General features: G+C 35.8%; 1 protein-coding gene across 3 annotated transcripts in view; it reads right to left on the bottom strand.

Moving 5' to 3' along the window:
• Positions 1–18,598, bottom strand: part of LOC139151268 (polycystin-1-like) — a 113,502-nt gene that overhangs the window by 48,256 nt on the left and 46,648 nt on the right. For 2 of the 3 annotated variants that reach the window (XM_070723935.1, XM_070723934.1), the window contains exons 3-9: positions 13,652–13,723; positions 10,839–10,910; positions 5,427–5,498; positions 3,542–3,613; positions 2,852–2,923; positions 1,768–1,839; positions 1,141–1,334 (exon numbers count right to left, since the gene is read on the bottom strand). In XM_070723935.1, the coding sequence (XP_070580036.1) occupies positions 1,141–1,334; positions 1,768–1,839; positions 2,852–2,923; positions 3,542–3,613; positions 5,427–5,498; positions 10,839–10,910; positions 13,652–13,723 (626 nt within the window). The remainder of the gene's footprint in view (positions 1–1,140; positions 1,335–1,767; positions 1,840–2,851; positions 2,924–3,541; positions 3,614–5,426; positions 5,499–10,838; positions 10,911–13,651; positions 13,724–18,598) is intronic. The other variant, XM_070723936.1, reaches the window with a different exon arrangement.

Consider the following 18,598-nt stretch of genomic DNA (forward strand, 5'->3'; position numbering starts at 1 on the left):
AACAGATTACTTTTAAATATCCTTGGATGAAAATTCAAGCAAAAGTTTCAAACTTTCACCATTGAGGCACATATTGCCTTAAATTATTTTAAAACATTTCAATATAGGGCAGTATGAAGCCGGCTTTATGTTGTAATTTTTTTGCTGGAATGGTATACACAAAATTCAGTTAACTTTAATATGTATTCCTTATCCATGAGCCACCAGACTTAATGTTTCTTGTTCAGACTCTTGAGAAAGCTCTAAAGATCATTATCATTGACAAATTTGATATGATTATTTAAACAAATATGTAGTTATCCAAGCTCCCAGCATGCAATGCAGATACAAAATGGCAGCTCCTTATGCCCATTTCCAACACACGTAAAATCATGCAGTAATGACTGTGAGCGTTAATATTATTTTTCTCTCAATGTAGTTTCTTCACACTGGCATTGTGTCATGGTTGTCGAATAAGTAGATGCATCATTACACCTCGTTTCCACATGCTATATGTACTCTTAATGACATGCAACTCAATAGCAAGTGTTAAAGCTCCATTAGCTGAAATTTCTAGTGTATTTTCAAGTGTTTTTGTTCTGTTTGAAAAAACTTCATGTCAAAAGCTCTGGTGTCAAACTTTCAACACACCCTGCATGTATGTGACTATGTCTAATTATTGTTGACAACTGAATTTTTGGTCCAGACAAGAATATATTTGTCGACATTTAACATTGTATATTCTACACAATGCGACATGTTTCCAAACTAATACTTTGAATTTCAACACACTTTTGCGTGAAAAATCAGAAAAATTGCTTGTTTTCTGGAACAAAAATACCAAAAAATATCACCATATATTACAGCTATTGTCCCTTTAATGAATCTCAAACGTTTTATAATGTGAGATAGCATATTTCAAATGATGGCACAAACTCTGTGTAAGCAACAAACATAATGAGGTAAATGAATTCCAGGAAATGTGTCAAAATACATGAATACATGTTGGTTCTTTTGATGTAAGTGAAATCAGCGGTAATCATGAAACATTGCGAGGCAAAATGAGTCGGCAATTCAATGAAATCTTTCATGATAGTGAAAATGTAGGGGAATAAAAAAAATTCTAAATCTACAGTACAGAATCTATACATGACCACCCACCACTTCGGACAGAGAGCTGAAACTTACTGCAGCCGAGATCTTCATCGGGCATCTGTGTGACTGGCTGTCCGCTGTAGTAATACGGCTCATTACAGGTGATATCTGCCGAATCTACTGTTCCGGAAAAGCCGTTGATCCAGCGTTTGAGGCCACGCAAATTACAGTCACAGAGATACGGATTATTCCCTAAAGCTCTGTGGGAACAATTTCACATGGAAGTTTCATTTATTTGTGGTATAATTTTCTATAAGTCACAAGTATGTTTGCGAAGTAAATTTGATGAATGGAACTTGGTAAAAATTATGAACTCTCAACATGTGTCTCTATCCTCTCTGCATCACAGCAGGACTTGATCATGTTACATATTCACAGTCTACATTCTTTCACAAAATCTCAGTTTGGGGCGATAAGATCCTCTGTTTTCTCAAAAAGATTTTGGAATGTATACAACACAACTTATTGCTTGACATGATCAGCAATTGTTTGAACTGACAGGGCTGATATGCACAGCTGGAATTGATCATTATGATACAACAAAAAAGTCACTTATGTCTATGTAGGACCCTTTAGGAAGTGGTCACCTCTTTCAAACTCTCAAACAATTTTGAATCGGTTTGAAGTACTTACATAGTACTGAGTTGCAGCAGACTGGTAAAGACATTTTCAGAAAGACTGGTGAATTGATTGCCACTAAGGTCTCTGAAAGGTAAACATGAACCAAAACAGTGTGAATGTTTTGTCACAACCTGCCAAGACAGCAGCTGTAATAGAACAGTTGAACAGCAGCAAGCAAGTAGGCAACAGGGTCAACTATTAAATCTTTTGTAGATGTGACAAAACCACAGGCTATCATACTTCATTTGACAAGATCTGATAAATCAAACAAAGAAAATTTTACCGATTATTTATCAATAAGTTATCAAAGACATGATTCTTTGAGAAATCCAACCACATCAAATCATTTACACTTTCATTAATGATAAACTAAAGAGACAGAAGCTGCAACTTTTTATGATTTTTTAATATTGTTTTTCACTGTTGACAACAGTTTCTTGTTCTTACCCCTAAAAGCATATTGAAACACCTGCTATTTTGCTAATGTCAACATGTTGTCTATGTGTGTAGGATGTACTTTTATTGTTTCACAGTTGAATTCTAGTCATTTCAGTTCAACTGTCAACAAAAGTAACGCAGTTTGCACATGTACAGGCTGTGTTGACAAGTTGAATACTGTGTATCTCAATATACTTTGGGGGTAGGGCAAGAAACTGTAGTTGATATTAAAAATAAAAATAGTGAAAAAAAATTCAACAGTAACCTCTTCTTGAACCTCTATGTAATTTCAACTTAAAGTAGTATGCGCCTCGAAAGTAAAAGACTTAAACTTTTGCTAAAATTTTCCTAAAAGAATCTTTCAACCGTTCACGTTCAAAATTAAGAATAAAAACCTGGGGTCACCGTGCAAATTTTGGTACTACAGAAATAAATTACCCAAGCTTTACCGATATTTGCAATTCAAGATGGCCGCCATCACTGTGTAAACTCTATGGACAAAAATAAAATTTTCGATTTTGAAAAAACTAAAGCGATGAAAGTTTTTCTTACCCAATGGGCTTCAGAAAGGAATTGAAAAAAATTTGAGTGTCCAAATATCTGTCCCCGAGGCGCATTCTCCCTTAATGTCACTAAATCTTATTAGAGGATTACTCACAATGATTCTAAATCATCCAGGCCTGTAAATATATCATCCTCAAGAAATGAAATCTGATTGCCATTCAAATTTCTGAAAAAGAAAATGAACAATCTCTAAACTCGCTAATCATAAATGAGATGATTTTTCTGTTTTTAGATTACATATTCTGTTACAATATTGTTACAAACAAACTGCTGCCACAGACAAATATGTTTTCAAGGTATCGAAATATTATCTTGTCTCACATGATTTGTCAGACAAACACTCCGGAATGCATCATTATTTAGTCAACAAATGACTTAACAGCACTTTTTGTAAAGAAAGGGCAGATAACTGTCTTTAGAGTTCAATGAAACAATATGGAGATTTCGATTAAACTTAAAAGCACACACTTTTGTTCAGATTTCAAACAATTTTTCACTAGGAACTTCAATGCCAAATCAAGATGTGTGTACAGCTCCACGGAAACAGATATGTTTGTACAGATTAACAATCAATTGTTATATTTTCTTATAGACTAACAATCAACTCTCTCGCAAACATTTATTTTTTTTGTAAACAGCAACATTGAACATTGAAAAGAGACTGTGAGAATAAGCAGAGAATGAAGACATATGACAGATACAACCATGTCATGAACTTCTTGTTAACAAGGGTCAGAGGTCACATCAAGGGTCAGAGGTCACAGCATAAACCGAAATCACTTACAGTTTATTGATGGAAGTCGGACCAGCGAATAAACCATCTGCCAAGTGACTAAGTAAATTACCCTGGAGGTATCTGTACAAACATAAACAAACGTATATTCATTAGCAAATAAATAAACAAATATTGGATAGCAACAGACATTTACATCTTTTCTTCTCTCAGCAAAGATTTAAAGTTTATTTCTAATCCATGAATAAATACGTAAACGGGTGTTTATTGTACAGTCTGTTGAAAAAGTAAAATGTTTAATGCTTCTTTGCAGGATCTTGCCTGTTCCATGTTTCTCTAAGTCTGGTAAGAATGCTACACTGTAGTTAACCTCGACAAATTTGTAACTGAATTTATTGTATATTTAAGGTATTTTCCATAATATTTTGATGGGACCACCTTTGTTCCACTATTCCTACATATGCATGTGATTCTTCTACTATTTCTTCACGAGGCCTAATTTGCGGTCAAAGACACAATGAACCCTACTGACTCACTGAACAAACCAGAAAGCCATCTCAATCAGTGTTTGGTAATGATACTTTTGTTTTCAAAGTATCAAGTGATGACAGATGAACAATTAAAGCAGGTCATGTGAGGATATTGCTTCAAGGGACAGACCAATTGGCATGGCGGGGGACTGCCATCAATAGAATCAGGCAGAAATCAGAGAACAGTATCAAAGAACTGAAAATGATGAAAAATATATCAATCAAAAATTTTAGAGTGATAAATGAGGGGCACTTGAACCCTTTCACCCCTTCCAATATAACAGCAACCTAATTATTGATAGTAGGATTGCCCAGAAGTTTAGACCTGGAAGGCTAAGAGGGAGAGAGGGCTGCCCCCCCTTGACATTTTGGCCTGTCCCTTAAACAGTTGGATGACGCAGACCATCTCTCATGGTTTGTATCCCTTGACTCCACACTTAGACTGAAGAAAACAAAGAGTGAATGTTATTTTGATGACAGCAATAACTCGTTCACATCAGAGATGTATAGCTTCCTATCACTGGCTCATTTCATCCTCGTTTGTTCTACAGTTACATATCTTCTTTCATTCTCATGTGGCCGATAGATCAAACAGGAAGGAGGCAGTGACCTGCTTGCTGGTACATATTTACAACAACTACCTATCAAAGCTGTATCAGAGGGTGGCAAACATTAACGTTCATGCTTTGTAGAGTCACTTCTTGACTGCTATCCCAGCCAACCTATATAAGACGTCTGCTCTGTAGTCAATATCGGTTAAGACCACACATTAAGGTGGTCCCAAAGGAATCAGGTTGCCTGGCAACAGATGCTAGGGAAAAGTGTATTATATCCATCCAAATAAGGATTTTAAAGATACCATTTGTAAGTGATTACATGTTGATGTAAAGAGTGTGACATCACAGAAATGCAAATTAGTTCAGTAAGTTTTATTTAAAAATGTCACAGTGACTCTACATTTCGTCAAACACCTGATACTGTACACGTAGTATTTGGTACAAAAGATATCCCTCCATGTTCAGTTTATTTGGATGGCTGTCGAAATCGGCATCTGTTCTGAAATTGCTATCATCTACACTGTAATTCTATTCAGATTTAAACAGATTTTTTTGGACAATTTTTAAGAGTCACATGCAGTTTCATCTGTCAAAATTCGCATTCAAATTCGCATTTGTTGATCCTGTTGACGGGTCCATTAGGGTGGAAAGGGCTAACTATAGCAGCTACTGCACCCTATCCGGTGGCCACAACTTGAATTTTTCATGCTCCGGTTGATATGACAACTTGTCCTCATAACAAAGAGAACATCCTTGCCCTTGGTACAAGAATCAAGAAGTGGTTGGAGCCAGACTAGATGACCTTGGATCAACAGTTTTTTTTTTTTGAAGGTCGTATTTCATACTTACAGTTCCTCCAAGGACGTCAAATCTTGAAAAATATTTACATCTAGAGTAGTTATTAAATTGTTGCTCAAATCCCTAGAAGGAAAAAAAGAAAGGCAAACTTGATTTATGTCCCTACATATCATGACACGGTATATGTAGATAAGCAATACATTTGACAAAAATTTTTTCTATAAACATGCAAAAGCAAGCAAAACAATTCTTCAACAACCTGGTACAAACATTCTTTCAAGCAAAAGCTACAATAAACAGTATATAACACAGAATGCTCAGTTGAAAAAAAAAATTTTAATATGTATATGATGGGCAAAAGGTACTTGAAAATTGATCAGGGGATTATAATATTGATATACAATACATTTTATCGAAGTCTGATAACCGCAATCTATTAAGGTCATCTCCCGATAGTCATCATCTGACAATATCAGGCGATATGTTCTTTGTGCCTCAGATTTTAAGCTTTATATTTTAAAGTGGTTCTAAAGCCATTGGTTTGTGTCAATAAATTTTAAAAAGTTTGAAAATCACTACCACAGAGAACAAATATTGGACTTCATTTGTACGTGGACATGGGGGTGATCGGGTTTAGCAAACAGCTTGATACATGAAATAAGAGTTTTTTTAATCTGACATTAAGATTCTAAGGAGTAAATTTGACAGAGAGAATCAGTCACAGACTTTCATCTCAATGATATAGGTTGTGAACTGATAGGACACCTCTGATGATATTCCAAACTGCCTTCATGATATTGAACATGATAATATGACTACAGCCAAAAATGCCAAATAATTGCCAAAAATGTCAGCAAAAACAAAAAAGTCAAAACTGTCAGAGAAACACAGCCAATAGTTTAATTTCAAAGTTTATATATTACAATGATTAAGGCATGAAATTTTCAAACAAAATATGACAATTGAAATAGTGGTGCGTTCAGAACCACTTGACTAATGCCAGTGACTCTTACATGTTACTATGAAACAAAATGGCGGCTCCCTTTGATGGCTGACTTATGTCTAACCAAAATGTTGACTGAAATAAATCTTGCAGAGGTCCCCTGCCCAGACTCAAATGATTTACGCAAATTTGCCTCAGCATAACTAGGTTACCGATTTGCACATCAGAAGTTTAATGGCTGTGAATTTGTTTCCACACCCAAGTGTCTATCCAGCTTTGGTATTTATGAAACGGTGCGTTGCTTGCAGCTATACACATTTATAGACTTTCAGCTGGCAGTAGCGCGTAAAAAGATCTCATCAGCTCTCTGGTTCATGGCGTTTGTTAACACCGGTATGTTATAGAACAAATCACATTACCAATTATAGAATGGTAAATGTGTATACGTTTATCATAAACATCAATTACAGAACGGTAGATGTGAAACTTTAACTATCACCGCCTATCAATCATTATGGTGAAAGCCACGTATCTTGATTTAATAATACATATCAAACCGTAAAATTTCAAAGTTATATGCAATTAGATTGAGAGGCATCAGCACTAATAGGGCTGAAATCTTTAAGCCAAATTGGAATAATTTTCATTTTATCAAGAAATCTTGTTTCGCATTCCTTTCCTCAAGAATTTCAGCATCTCATCTGTGATTGGTCACATGAATAACTTTCTGTGACAAGACATCTTATAACAGTCAAACAGGTGGAAGATGAGGCCTTCATGCAATATTTAAATTACATCATTGAATATGCAAATCTTGGATTTGAAATGCAAATCTTGATGAGTATCAAATGGGACAAAACAATTTCTACGAGACAAGTACTTGATAAACGCTGCTGAGGGCAATTGGTTTCAGTATATATGCAAGGCTGTTGAAATAGAGTTACGTATGAAGAGACGCCTAACCAAAAATTAACAACCAGTACAATAAAACAGAGTCAGACACCAAGAGTTGTCTGTAAAGAAACCCAGGGGTGTTTACTTTCTCTAGCTCTTCGCATTCAGTATGTGTAGTCAAAATCTCAAGACACTGACTTCTCTCAAGAAAGTGAAATGACTTTTACAGATTTCTGTTGTCTGTTCCAGTGCGGGCCACAATGGCACTCGACTATTGACGGCCGAATGTTTTTGGGCGCAGACGAGCCCCTCATGGCAGCTTGAAGTGACCCAAAATAATCTCCTCTTTCAGACAGTGAACCCTACGAAATCAGAAGCCACACAACTGGTAAACAAGCTCATCACTCTTCTGCACAGCCTTGCCACAGATAATTTAAAGGGGACACTTCTTTCAACAGGAAAATACAGACGTCATTTTTTTCAGAACTGCTATTCCCATGCTTTCAAGCATTTTTTTTCTGTTTTTTTTTTTTTTTCATTTGGTCTAAATGTACCCTGTATTTGGGACAGGACATATTTCCATATTTAGGGTAGGCCGTATGCCACCCAGAAAAAATGCGGTTCTTATTGTCACCCTGACCAAAGGAGATAGTTAAAGTTAAATAACAGAAATCTATTACAGCTGACTAGCCATGCATGCAAAGTCAAAGAATTTCTTTCTCCTTGTGACGATAAACGGGCACTTATGGGCAAATTGAAGACACCAGTTTATCAACACAAGTCACCCTACGTGCCTGCAGAGATACTGACTGCTGGCTCAACATGACGTTCTACCCTCCTGAATATCAAGTTTTGGGAGAACATTGAATATGTCACTATGTGTAAACAAAAAACTGTCACATGATCTCCCCGAGTTTTTGCCATATCAAAATCGTTATTATCGTAAATAATATACGGAAAATTTGTGCATTTTTCCACCCATTGTGCAGTTGGCAAACAAATTTTGAAACACATTGGGTAAACGCTGAAAACAATATCTATTGGCAGCAAGAAAGACCTCTGTGAATGCTACATGAATGTGCTGTTTAGCAACACCATTCCTCAATGTTGTTACAGTCGTTTGAAATTCTTGTAACACAAGCCGCTGGTCAAGTTTTAAGGCTGACATAATTAGTGACCTGTCTGCCATTGGAGATTTGTCACTATCAATCAAACCAGTACACATAACTGTACAAATATCATACAGGCACTTGAGGCAGTGATGTATATCGGTGGCGATTCTGAAATTTAGCCTTCCTATTTTTCTTCTTTTGACCATTTTTCTTTTTAACTGCGAGCGCACAAAAGCAGGAAGCAAAATTTTCAGACAATGTTGGCTGATAATGCTGGGATATTGGATGACTTCGATTTTAATATAAACAAGATCTGTAGACTTAGATATATGGCTAGCTAAGAAAAAGAATGAGAAAATAGGTAAGAAACGTGCAGATGAATCAGATATCTGATGACTGGGGTGTTAGAAAGCATGTATCCAGTTTAATCAAATACATGTATTTGGATGGCTGGTTAGTTTTTAATTGAATATCTCACGACATGAAACTTATAATATCTCCTAAATTAGACATTTTGATGGCTTGTGGGTGGGATGATTGAGTACCTGACGACTTCCAAACTCCATTAGATGAACCTTTTGACATGCACTTTCTGTTATTTTTGTTCTGCCTGTAAAATATAGTTTCTTGTTCCACTCCCCATATCATGCTAAAATGCCAAGTACAGGAGAGTGTGTTATTGATGTTGTTTGTTATTGACGACTGAATTTCAGTCCTAATTAGAAATCATTTATCAACAGTAAAATTGCATATAACAATCCATTGTTGGAAAGGCCGACACTTTGCATTTCAACAAAATTCCGGTAGAAAGATGAGAATTGCCAACTTGTTTTATTGAAAAAATATCAAACCTATAATCTTAAGTTATGGCTATTGTCCTTTTTACGTGCATACTTGAGGCTGGTGAATAATCTTGTGGATGTAGCAAACTGAAATGACATCTGTTTTGGATTTCTTCAGTATTGCCATTTTAAGAGAGTCATTTCTGCCTAGAATTGCAGGCACCTGGTTGCTGGGGTATTTGATCAAAGAAAATAATCGCAAAAGTCTGTCTGTAAGGTAACCCGGGTATTTGAATTTTATGGGATTGAAAAATTACGATTGTTTTCATTTGCCGGGGTTGTTGTTCTTAATCCTTTAAAGTGGAGGTTACGACAAAGGCTACAGACCGTATTTATACAACTGCACATTCCAAAGTCTATTTCAATTTTCACATCTCACAGTACTGCTTCCACAATATTTTAAGCGGTTCAAAGACTCATAAAATATGTCATTGACACATTGTAATCTGACCTCTTTGAAGTATTGATTAGTGTGTCTATGGACACGAGGTCAGTATAATCCACGACTGCGATTATACAGAGCATAAATTTCATACAGCCTGCGTATTCATACCTGTCGACCTTGTTTTGCAGCCAAGCAACCACTTGCTGCACTGAAATTTCGAGACAGTATCTGATAAAGAGAGTGTGTGTTTTCATTGCGGCGTATCAGCCAACTTTGTACCCATTGAGGTGTTTGTGACAAAGCAAGTCTGCTATAATCTGCGTGACAGTCGTTATTTGAAACACTTTATTATTCATTCTCTTTTAGCCGCCATGATGAAGTTTACCTGCAATATTATGCTTTGAACATGGATGCACTGAAAAGCCAATAAACAGCACGATGTGACATTGTGTGGTGACCTTGATCACTTGAGGTCATTCTAAAGTCTAAGTGAAGTTTAAAATTCACACTTGACTTTTGTAGTTTGTTCCTTCCTCCCCCCCCAAAAAAAAACAAATTTACTACCAAACCACATCAGAATACCCAAAGCCTGATTTAATTGCCCCCGACAAATTCTCACAAAAGCTTCAATATCAACAACACAACTGAACGCAAGCAAAGCAAATGCTTTTGCAAAAACAAACTTTGATACTCTTGTCAAAAGGAAGTGAAAGTGGACTTTTCTCAACGTCTCCAAATCAGTTTCAAATCAAATGTTTTATCTGAGAATTCGGTTTTGATGGAGAAGACCATACCGGCAATGGTCAACACTGTGTAGCTTCCAAATCATGTCATTTTAAGTCTGCCACCCCTGTTTGTCAATAATGTGGTCCAACTTTGCCACCCCTGTTTGTCAATAATTTGTCCAACTCTGCCATAGAAATCAATAGCATCCTACCAAAATTTGTTGCTGAAAAGGTTAAACCATGATAATTTAAAGTCAAGGGCAGGACGATGGGAAACCAGGAGTATCCGTCTCATGTGACACCTACATGTACTTTGCCTGTCTTGTTGTTGAAAAAGTCTGATGTGCTATCCAGATGTCAGTTTTCAAAGTAGTCACTAAAAACATCCCTGTTTTGATTTAAGTGCTTTGAGAAAGTGATCTCCAAGTTTTGAGAGCACTGACCTCGATACTGCAAGAGGGAGAGAAACGGGCAGAATTCATGAGGCCCGAGTGAAGACTTATGATTCATTATTATTCCTATAAATGTTTTGTCATTTATGGACGGCCGGCTATTTACTTACAGAATCTGGAGTTTCGTCAGTGAATCTAAACATCCCGCTGGTAGGCTAGGTAGCTCATTGCTTTCAAGCGTTCTGTGGGAAAGGAAAAATTCAGAGAAAGGAAAGAGTTAAAAAAACCAGAAAAAGAGTTTTTATACGATGATTTCAGTAAATCACTTTAAATGGAAACAAGAAAGACCAATTCTTCACAAATAATGATTTTACTACATTTGTAACTCAAATCTGCACATTATGGGATAAATTTTCACCAAAACAAAAGAAGAAAAGTCATCGTTGATGACACAGTCCCGCTTGTCAATTTGTTATAATCTTTGGTGTCAGGTAGCTGTGGTCTAGGCAGCTGTGGAATGACATTGATGCAACGGGTGCATCAGGCCTGTGACTTGCATAATAAGTAATCAGAGGAACGTTCAATAAATTACTCATCTCTGCCAGTAATGACCACTGAAGGAACTTTTGATTACATCACACATAACGATGCCCTCACTGCCTCTAGTGTCATGACGGCACATACTATACACATGGTTTGGTGGAATTTTCGAAATGGTATGGGATCGGGTATGTTGTTGTAATCAGCCATTTCGGATCATATAATGAAACAAATTAATGTGCACAAGAATGCAGCCATAGTATTTTATCTTCGTATCACGTTTGAACAAAATCAGTCCATCGAGGGACAGTGACCTATGTTTATGTTTCAAAGACATAAAAAAATCACACCAAAATTGAAATCAAATGGCTGTCTATTGACCATATGGATCATAGCACAAAATTAGTAGACATGCATATGTATGCCACAGTACTTTATCTTTGTACCAAGTCTCAACAACATTGGTTAAGGAATATTTGCATATGATTAAACCTCAAAGACATGAAAAAATCCAAAAATGACCATCTGGCAGCGATATTGGAAAAAAATGACAATCTGGCAGACATATTGGAACATGTCACAAGTAAATTGGCATGTATATGTATGCCATAGTGCTTGATCTTTGTGCCAAGTTTGGACAAAATGGGTGTAATGACCTTTGAATTACGCTTCAAAGACATGCAAAATTCCAACAAAATGGCAGTTCTGCAGCCATATTGGATCCTATCGCAAGGTTAATTGATACATGCATATGTATGCCATAGTGCTTTGCCTTTGTGCCAAGTTTGAACAAAATCGGTTCAAGGATGTTTGAGTTATAGTTCAAAGACATGAAAAAATCGCAAAAAAATGACCACCTGTCGGCCATATTGGATCATATCAAGAAATAAATTGGTGTTCATATGAAGGGCATAATGTTTTGCTTTTGTGCCAAATTTGAACAGAATCGGTTAAAGGATGTCTGAGTTATGGTCCAAAGACATGAAAAATCGCAACAAAATGGCCGCCCATATTGGATCATATCGCAATATAATTCGACATGCATATGTAGGCCATAGTGTTATGCCTTTGTGCCAAGTTTGAACAGAATCGGTTCAAGGATGTTTGAGTTATGGTTCAAAGACACGAAAAATCGCAAACAAAATGGCCGCCTCGCGGCCATATTGGATCGTATCGCAATATAATTCAACATGCATATGTAGGCCATAGTGTTATGCCTTTGTGCCAAGTTTGAACAGAATCTGTTCAAGGATGTCTGAGTTATGGTCCAAAGACATGAAAAATCGCAACAAAATGGCCGCCTCGCGCCCATATTGGATTGTATCGCAAAATAATTTGACATGGATATGAAAGCCATAGTGTTATGCCTTTGTGCCAAGTTTGAACAGAATCTGCTCAAGGATGTCTGAGTTATGGTCCGAAGACATGAAAAATCGCAACAAAATGGCCGCCTCGCGCCCATATTGGATCGTATCACAAAATAAATCGACGTGCATCTGTAGGTCATAGTGCTATGCCTTTGTGCCAAGTTTGAACAAAATTGGTTCAGTAGTGTCTGAGAAACTGTTGATGACGGACGGACGGACGGACGGACGGACGCACGGACGGACGCACGGACGGACGCACAGACGGGACCCAATCTATAAGTCCCCGCCGGACTTCGTCCGCGGGGACTAAAAAAAAGATGAAAATTGCAGTATCCCACATCAAACGTCCTACATTACAAATTTTCTTTCCTGGTTTTCAATCAGAAAATCTTCTCACACTTTCATGCGTGGCATCAGCAAATGGAAACTTTCAATAACAAATTTTATAAAATTCTCACTTTACAAACAACATCAGTCATTTATTACTTCTATTATTCAGTTTGATAGTTGATGGATCTATTCAGTGCCAATGAATGTACGGTTCACAGTTCTTCAAGAAATGGCTTTCTATCTCAGAACCACTTTACAACCACATGGGATAAAATTTTGCTGTCATACTATATAACGATTTTTATTTCTCTAAAAGTTAATTTTCCCTCATGAAAGGATAAACAATTCAACCATATGGCCTTGAAAATATTATAAAATTTTTTGATCAAAATTTTTGTTCAAAAACTACTAACTGTCCTCTTTCTTTCAGAGTTTTCATTTGACTTTATTTTACTCATTAGATAAAAAGTCATCAAATTCTACTTTCCTCGCTGATTGACTAGTTGTAAATGCTCCACAGATATACCATCACGAATTTTCACACAAAAACACGACATTCAAATGTGAGCATTTTTCAACATTTTTGGAAAGCTTGTAAAATTCCGTCTGAGTTCAGTGTATTTAGCATTTGCATACAGGAAATGAAATGAACAACAGATTATGGCTGGCATGACTAATACTTTCTCTATGATAATTTTAACTCATGTATAAGGTTAAAATATTGTAAAATATCCATCTATACTTACAGGTATTCCAGATTGGAAAAAGCTTGAAAGTAATCAGCTGAGAAACTTGAAATATTATTTGAACTAAAAATTCTGAAAGAGAAACAGAGAAAGATACCACAAAATAATTAATACACAATCACAGCAGTCAATGAAAATAAAAGTATTGTGTGCTGTAATGGCCGAAAGAATCATGACCTTTGACCTAACAGTAACAGAAAATTTGATTGAAGGGTGGTTTAAGATACTACGGTATCATTGGATACTTTCTGTATTTGCATATTCAAAGTAGCCAGTCAAGCCATTGAACGTTTAAAAAGGTGATATTGCATAAAGCAATTCAATAGGAATGACAAAATGAATAAATGACAGAATGCATGCGGCAATAAAAGAGATCATTATTTTATATTGAAAAAGCTTTCTAATCGACGCTATTGAGCTCATCTCTTTAATGTCTTTGCAATGGAATGAGCCACGTGTAAATTTTAGCTATTCTGAATTTCAACCAAGAAAATTATTCTGTCCTTGCCCTTTATCAAACTTATGCCATCTCTGTTCCAAATCTGTTGACACCCTAGTTCCCTGGACATCATAGCATCGAACTATCAATAAACGTACTTATTTTTCGACATTCCGATTATTTTTCCCCCCCAAATCTTTTATCTTCTAAATTATCTAACGATGCATCAGGCACTGGTGACCCTTGTTCGTTGGTTCACAGAGTGATCAACTGGTAACATCCACCTGTTGGCACTGCTTCTAGCAGGATTCTATTAGTTACCACGGTAATAGAATAATGTGTTTTGAGGAACTGATGAGGGACAAAGTGCTCCCTGGTAAAGGAGCTGTGGTCAGGATGCAAATTTCCTTAAGGGAATCCAGAGTTACATCCAAGAGAAACAAAAACAGTTTCGGTAAAAGTTATTTCAATCTCACTTTACTGCAGTGGGATTTCATTCATACCAACCACATTTTTTTATTAATAAATAAATTATTTATTTATTTATTTATTTATTTATTTATTTGCTTATTTATTTATTTTATTTGTAATATAAGATGTGAAAGAGTGTTCCGAAATTTATTTATTTATTTATTATTTATTTATTATTGTTTTTAATGAGATGCGAAAGTGTCCAGAAATTTATTTATTTTTCATTTACTTATTTATTTATTTATTTATTGTTTATTATTATTTATTTATTTATTTGCTATTTATTTATTTATTTGTAATATAAAATGTGAAAGAGTGTTCCGAAATTTATTTATTTATTTATTATTTATTTATTATTGTTTTTAATGAGATGCGAAAGAGTGTCCAGAAATTTATTTATTTTTCATTTACTTATTTATTTATTTATTTATTTGTTTATTTATTTATTTATTATAATGTTTTAAATATGATACATGGGGGAGTGTTCAGAACTTTGGCACAGACCGAACCATTCATTTTTGTTTTAGTTTTTCATACTCTTATTTATGTTCACGGTTAAAGGAACACTACCTGTTTGCCAACGCATGGTAAATATCAGAGCACTCTCACCCTATATATCTCATTCATCATCTTTACATCAATTATTTGATTAAAACTAATTAATTGAATTGAGACATGTTTTTTTCTTTGAAAACCTTTTGCTGCTTTGCAGCTTTTTAAATGTCACTGACATCTGGTAAATGTCATTCACTCGATAAAGGTTGCTGCAAAATAAATATTAACAAATGGTCTAAAAAAAAATGCAAACATCGAAAGCTATAATAAACTTGGCAGAGCAGGTAGTTTTATTCAATGCTGAATGTTGCAAGCTCTTCAAAATTTTAATTTCATCTATCAAGAAAATTCTGTCTGACGCGTGAATGACATAACCACAATATCCTATAGAAACCCCCCTCCCCACCCACTGAGCTCAACACCCTTAAAGTACAAAGGCTAATTTTACTCAGTTCAATGAACGTTGGAACGCTGAAATCTAATTGAATGATATCATCATTACACCACAAAGAACAGATGAGCAAAAAGACAGGGTGCCACCAGCCTACCCCATCGCCGCGACAATTAAAAATCTCGACCAGATTGTACCGCATTTTTCACGTCGCGGAAGAGTGCAGCACAACCTTACACAGAGGCTAAGCTTGTAGTCTGATGCTCGGCTGCAACATTTCACCCACTGGCCTAGATTAAAGTGTCAAATATGACTCCAGGAAAACCAGCTACCTGTTGTGATACATGTAAAGGAATATCATTGGCATCTGTTCAAACTGTGTTGCTTGCCACCGACAGAAAATTTGAGTTCCATAAAATTTTACATGTTTTGGATTTGTGTCAATTGTCATATGGTGTGGTCAAATGCAGAAAATAACAGGTTTAGAACCATTCATGTAAATTCAAGGGATTTACATCATAAAGGTTTTATTTTTCGTACCATCTCTACTCTTGCAATAAAAGTTAGTTTGAGACAATCTGTGCTTTCCTGACAACTTTTACAATTGTCTACAATTATCATCAAACAGGAACAAAGCCCTGAAAAAGTCACCCTTCTTTCTCCTTTTCATCAAGAGATACACAAAAATATATTTGTATAAATGACAATCTATCATTACAACCTCCATCAATTTTTGTTCTCATTTTAAAAACAAATTTTTGAAGGTGCTTCTTTTATTCAAAACAACAAAAATTGGCAGACTTCCTAAATCACTTAATCGCACTTGCAAAATACCACATATATGCAATACATTATTCCAATGTAAAACCCACAATGAATCTTTTTCTCAATACTGTCAGACATTCTATTCAATCAAAAAACTGAACACTCAGGCAAAAAAAATGTTTCAGTATCCTTCAAAAGGAAATGGACCCATCTTAGCCTCTTACAAAATGATGTGCAGCTTTCATCTTCTTTGTCCCTCTCTTTTTTCCCTTGTTGTCAGTTGTCTCCCCTTCTTTTTTGTTTTGTTCTCTTTTTTGTTTTATTTGCAATCGATAAATTCTTGTTAAAAAAAACAGACTTCCTTTAACTTTGACAATTAGTAACTTCTTTTTCTTGTCAGCGAAAAACACAAGAATGGATATGGATATTTGTTATACAAAAATTACAAAATGTAAGTTAGAAATATTGAAAGTGAAAAAGTGTTTGTAAAATGGAAGTTACAGTAGAACAAGGTGTTTTGCCTTTAATTTGTTTCTACAAGATTTTTCTATTTGCCTGTCACATCTGTCTAGGGTGGAAAATAATCTTGAGCCGTGGTAAACTACCGTCTTCAAGCCTTAGAAATGATCAAACTTCATGGGTGTGGTTTCACACTTTATCAATAAAAGATATTTCTCAATCTTGAAGCGCTGTTGTTTCAGAAACCAGGATCACTACCGTAGGTCAAAACATCTACTGACTCTCAGCGGTGGAACATAACATGGGGGTAACCGTGGAAAGTCACAGAATCAGTAATGTGCAATGCTTCATCGACACAGAAGGAACTTTTCAAAAACATAATAAATCACAGGTAGTGGACATTAAAGTTAGCTATTATACCTAGTGTAGGGCTACCTAGCTTAATGCACGGAAAGACACAGAAGACTTTTGTTGTTTCAATGTCTTTGCGTTTCACAATATCGTTATCCTGATACACAACACACATTCATTCGCAATGCTGACACAACACATCTGTATAAAGTAAGACAGGCAACACCTGGGCAGTGACGAATTAATCTTCTACAAGAACCATTAATTTCCAGTTGTGGATTTGCTTCGCCTATCACATTGTCTTTCTCATGGTCTCATGAGAACAGAGATTATTGCCTTCTCTTAAAACATAACCCTGTAGTCTGAATTACATGAGGAGTTAATTTACAGGCATTTGACTTGCACTTGGCTCCACTAAGGGTCGCAGGTCAACGTTGGCCAATCAATCAAGGCGTACGGTTTACAACTGCTTGTAGTTTGGATAGAATACAACAGGGATTTGTTCTGCAGAAACAACTCGTATAAAGGAGTAGAAAATGCTCACATTTACACCGAAAACATTTAGACATACTTCGGACTAATAATACACTTCCACTGAGGGTATAATGTGAGTCTAGAACAAGTCTAAAACTAACCAATATCTGTTATATTTTTGATAGCAGGGTTACAAAGTGTTCAACAGTTGTATATAACATGAGATATACACACCAAGTGTCATCTTGAAACTGACAGAATTTGAACACTTTCACCTACATAAATAAATCTCCTGTTTAGGTAGAATGTGTAGATCTATCTATGGCTGATTGAAACATCTATCCTGACATAACTACATTTTGTCATCAATACCGATCAGCCTCTGATTGAGATCTTAGAATGTAAGAGAATACAATCAGTGCAATGAACAAATGGAAAAACCTTGGTGTAAACTTGAAAGTTGTACACCTTTCAGTGACTTTGCTGCAAATCGCCTGAACAGTAGAGCCAACAGATGCACAAACTTATAGACATTCACAAATCTGTTTTGGAAATTAATTCTTTTCTAATGACCGATAATGAAGACTGCCAACAAGCTCCTTATGTGATAACTGTTTCTAATTGGTGAGACAAAAGACTGTACAAAATCTATTCTGAAATGAAGTTTCTATGGTATTACTGGTAATTCTGCTGTACTTCTGACACTGGTAACAGGTATGGCTACAGTCTGAAAATCTTAACCCTTTCACCACAATGGTTTCAACCAATCCCATTGTTTTCTATGGTAAAGTTGGACCTCTTGAAAAGGAAATGGAGGTGAAAGGGTTCAGAAAGATATGAAGACTTTGGGAGAATTTCTTTGCGCTATTACATGCAGTCTGCTGTTTGAATTACGCTATTGTGTACTGTATTTTGTTCCACAGCTATATTTTCAAAGTCTATTATAATCAGCCACTGGAGATTGAACTAGACATTAGTGTCCCTCAAAATAGCAACAATACAGCAAGAATCGTGGAAATAATAGTGATAATCCACAGTGGGC

This window comes from Ptychodera flava, chromosome 15, assembly GCF_041260155.1.
Source record: "Ptychodera flava strain L36383 chromosome 15, AS_Pfla_20210202, whole genome shotgun sequence".
Lineage (NCBI taxonomy): Eukaryota > Metazoa > Hemichordata > Enteropneusta > Ptychoderidae > Ptychodera > Ptychodera flava.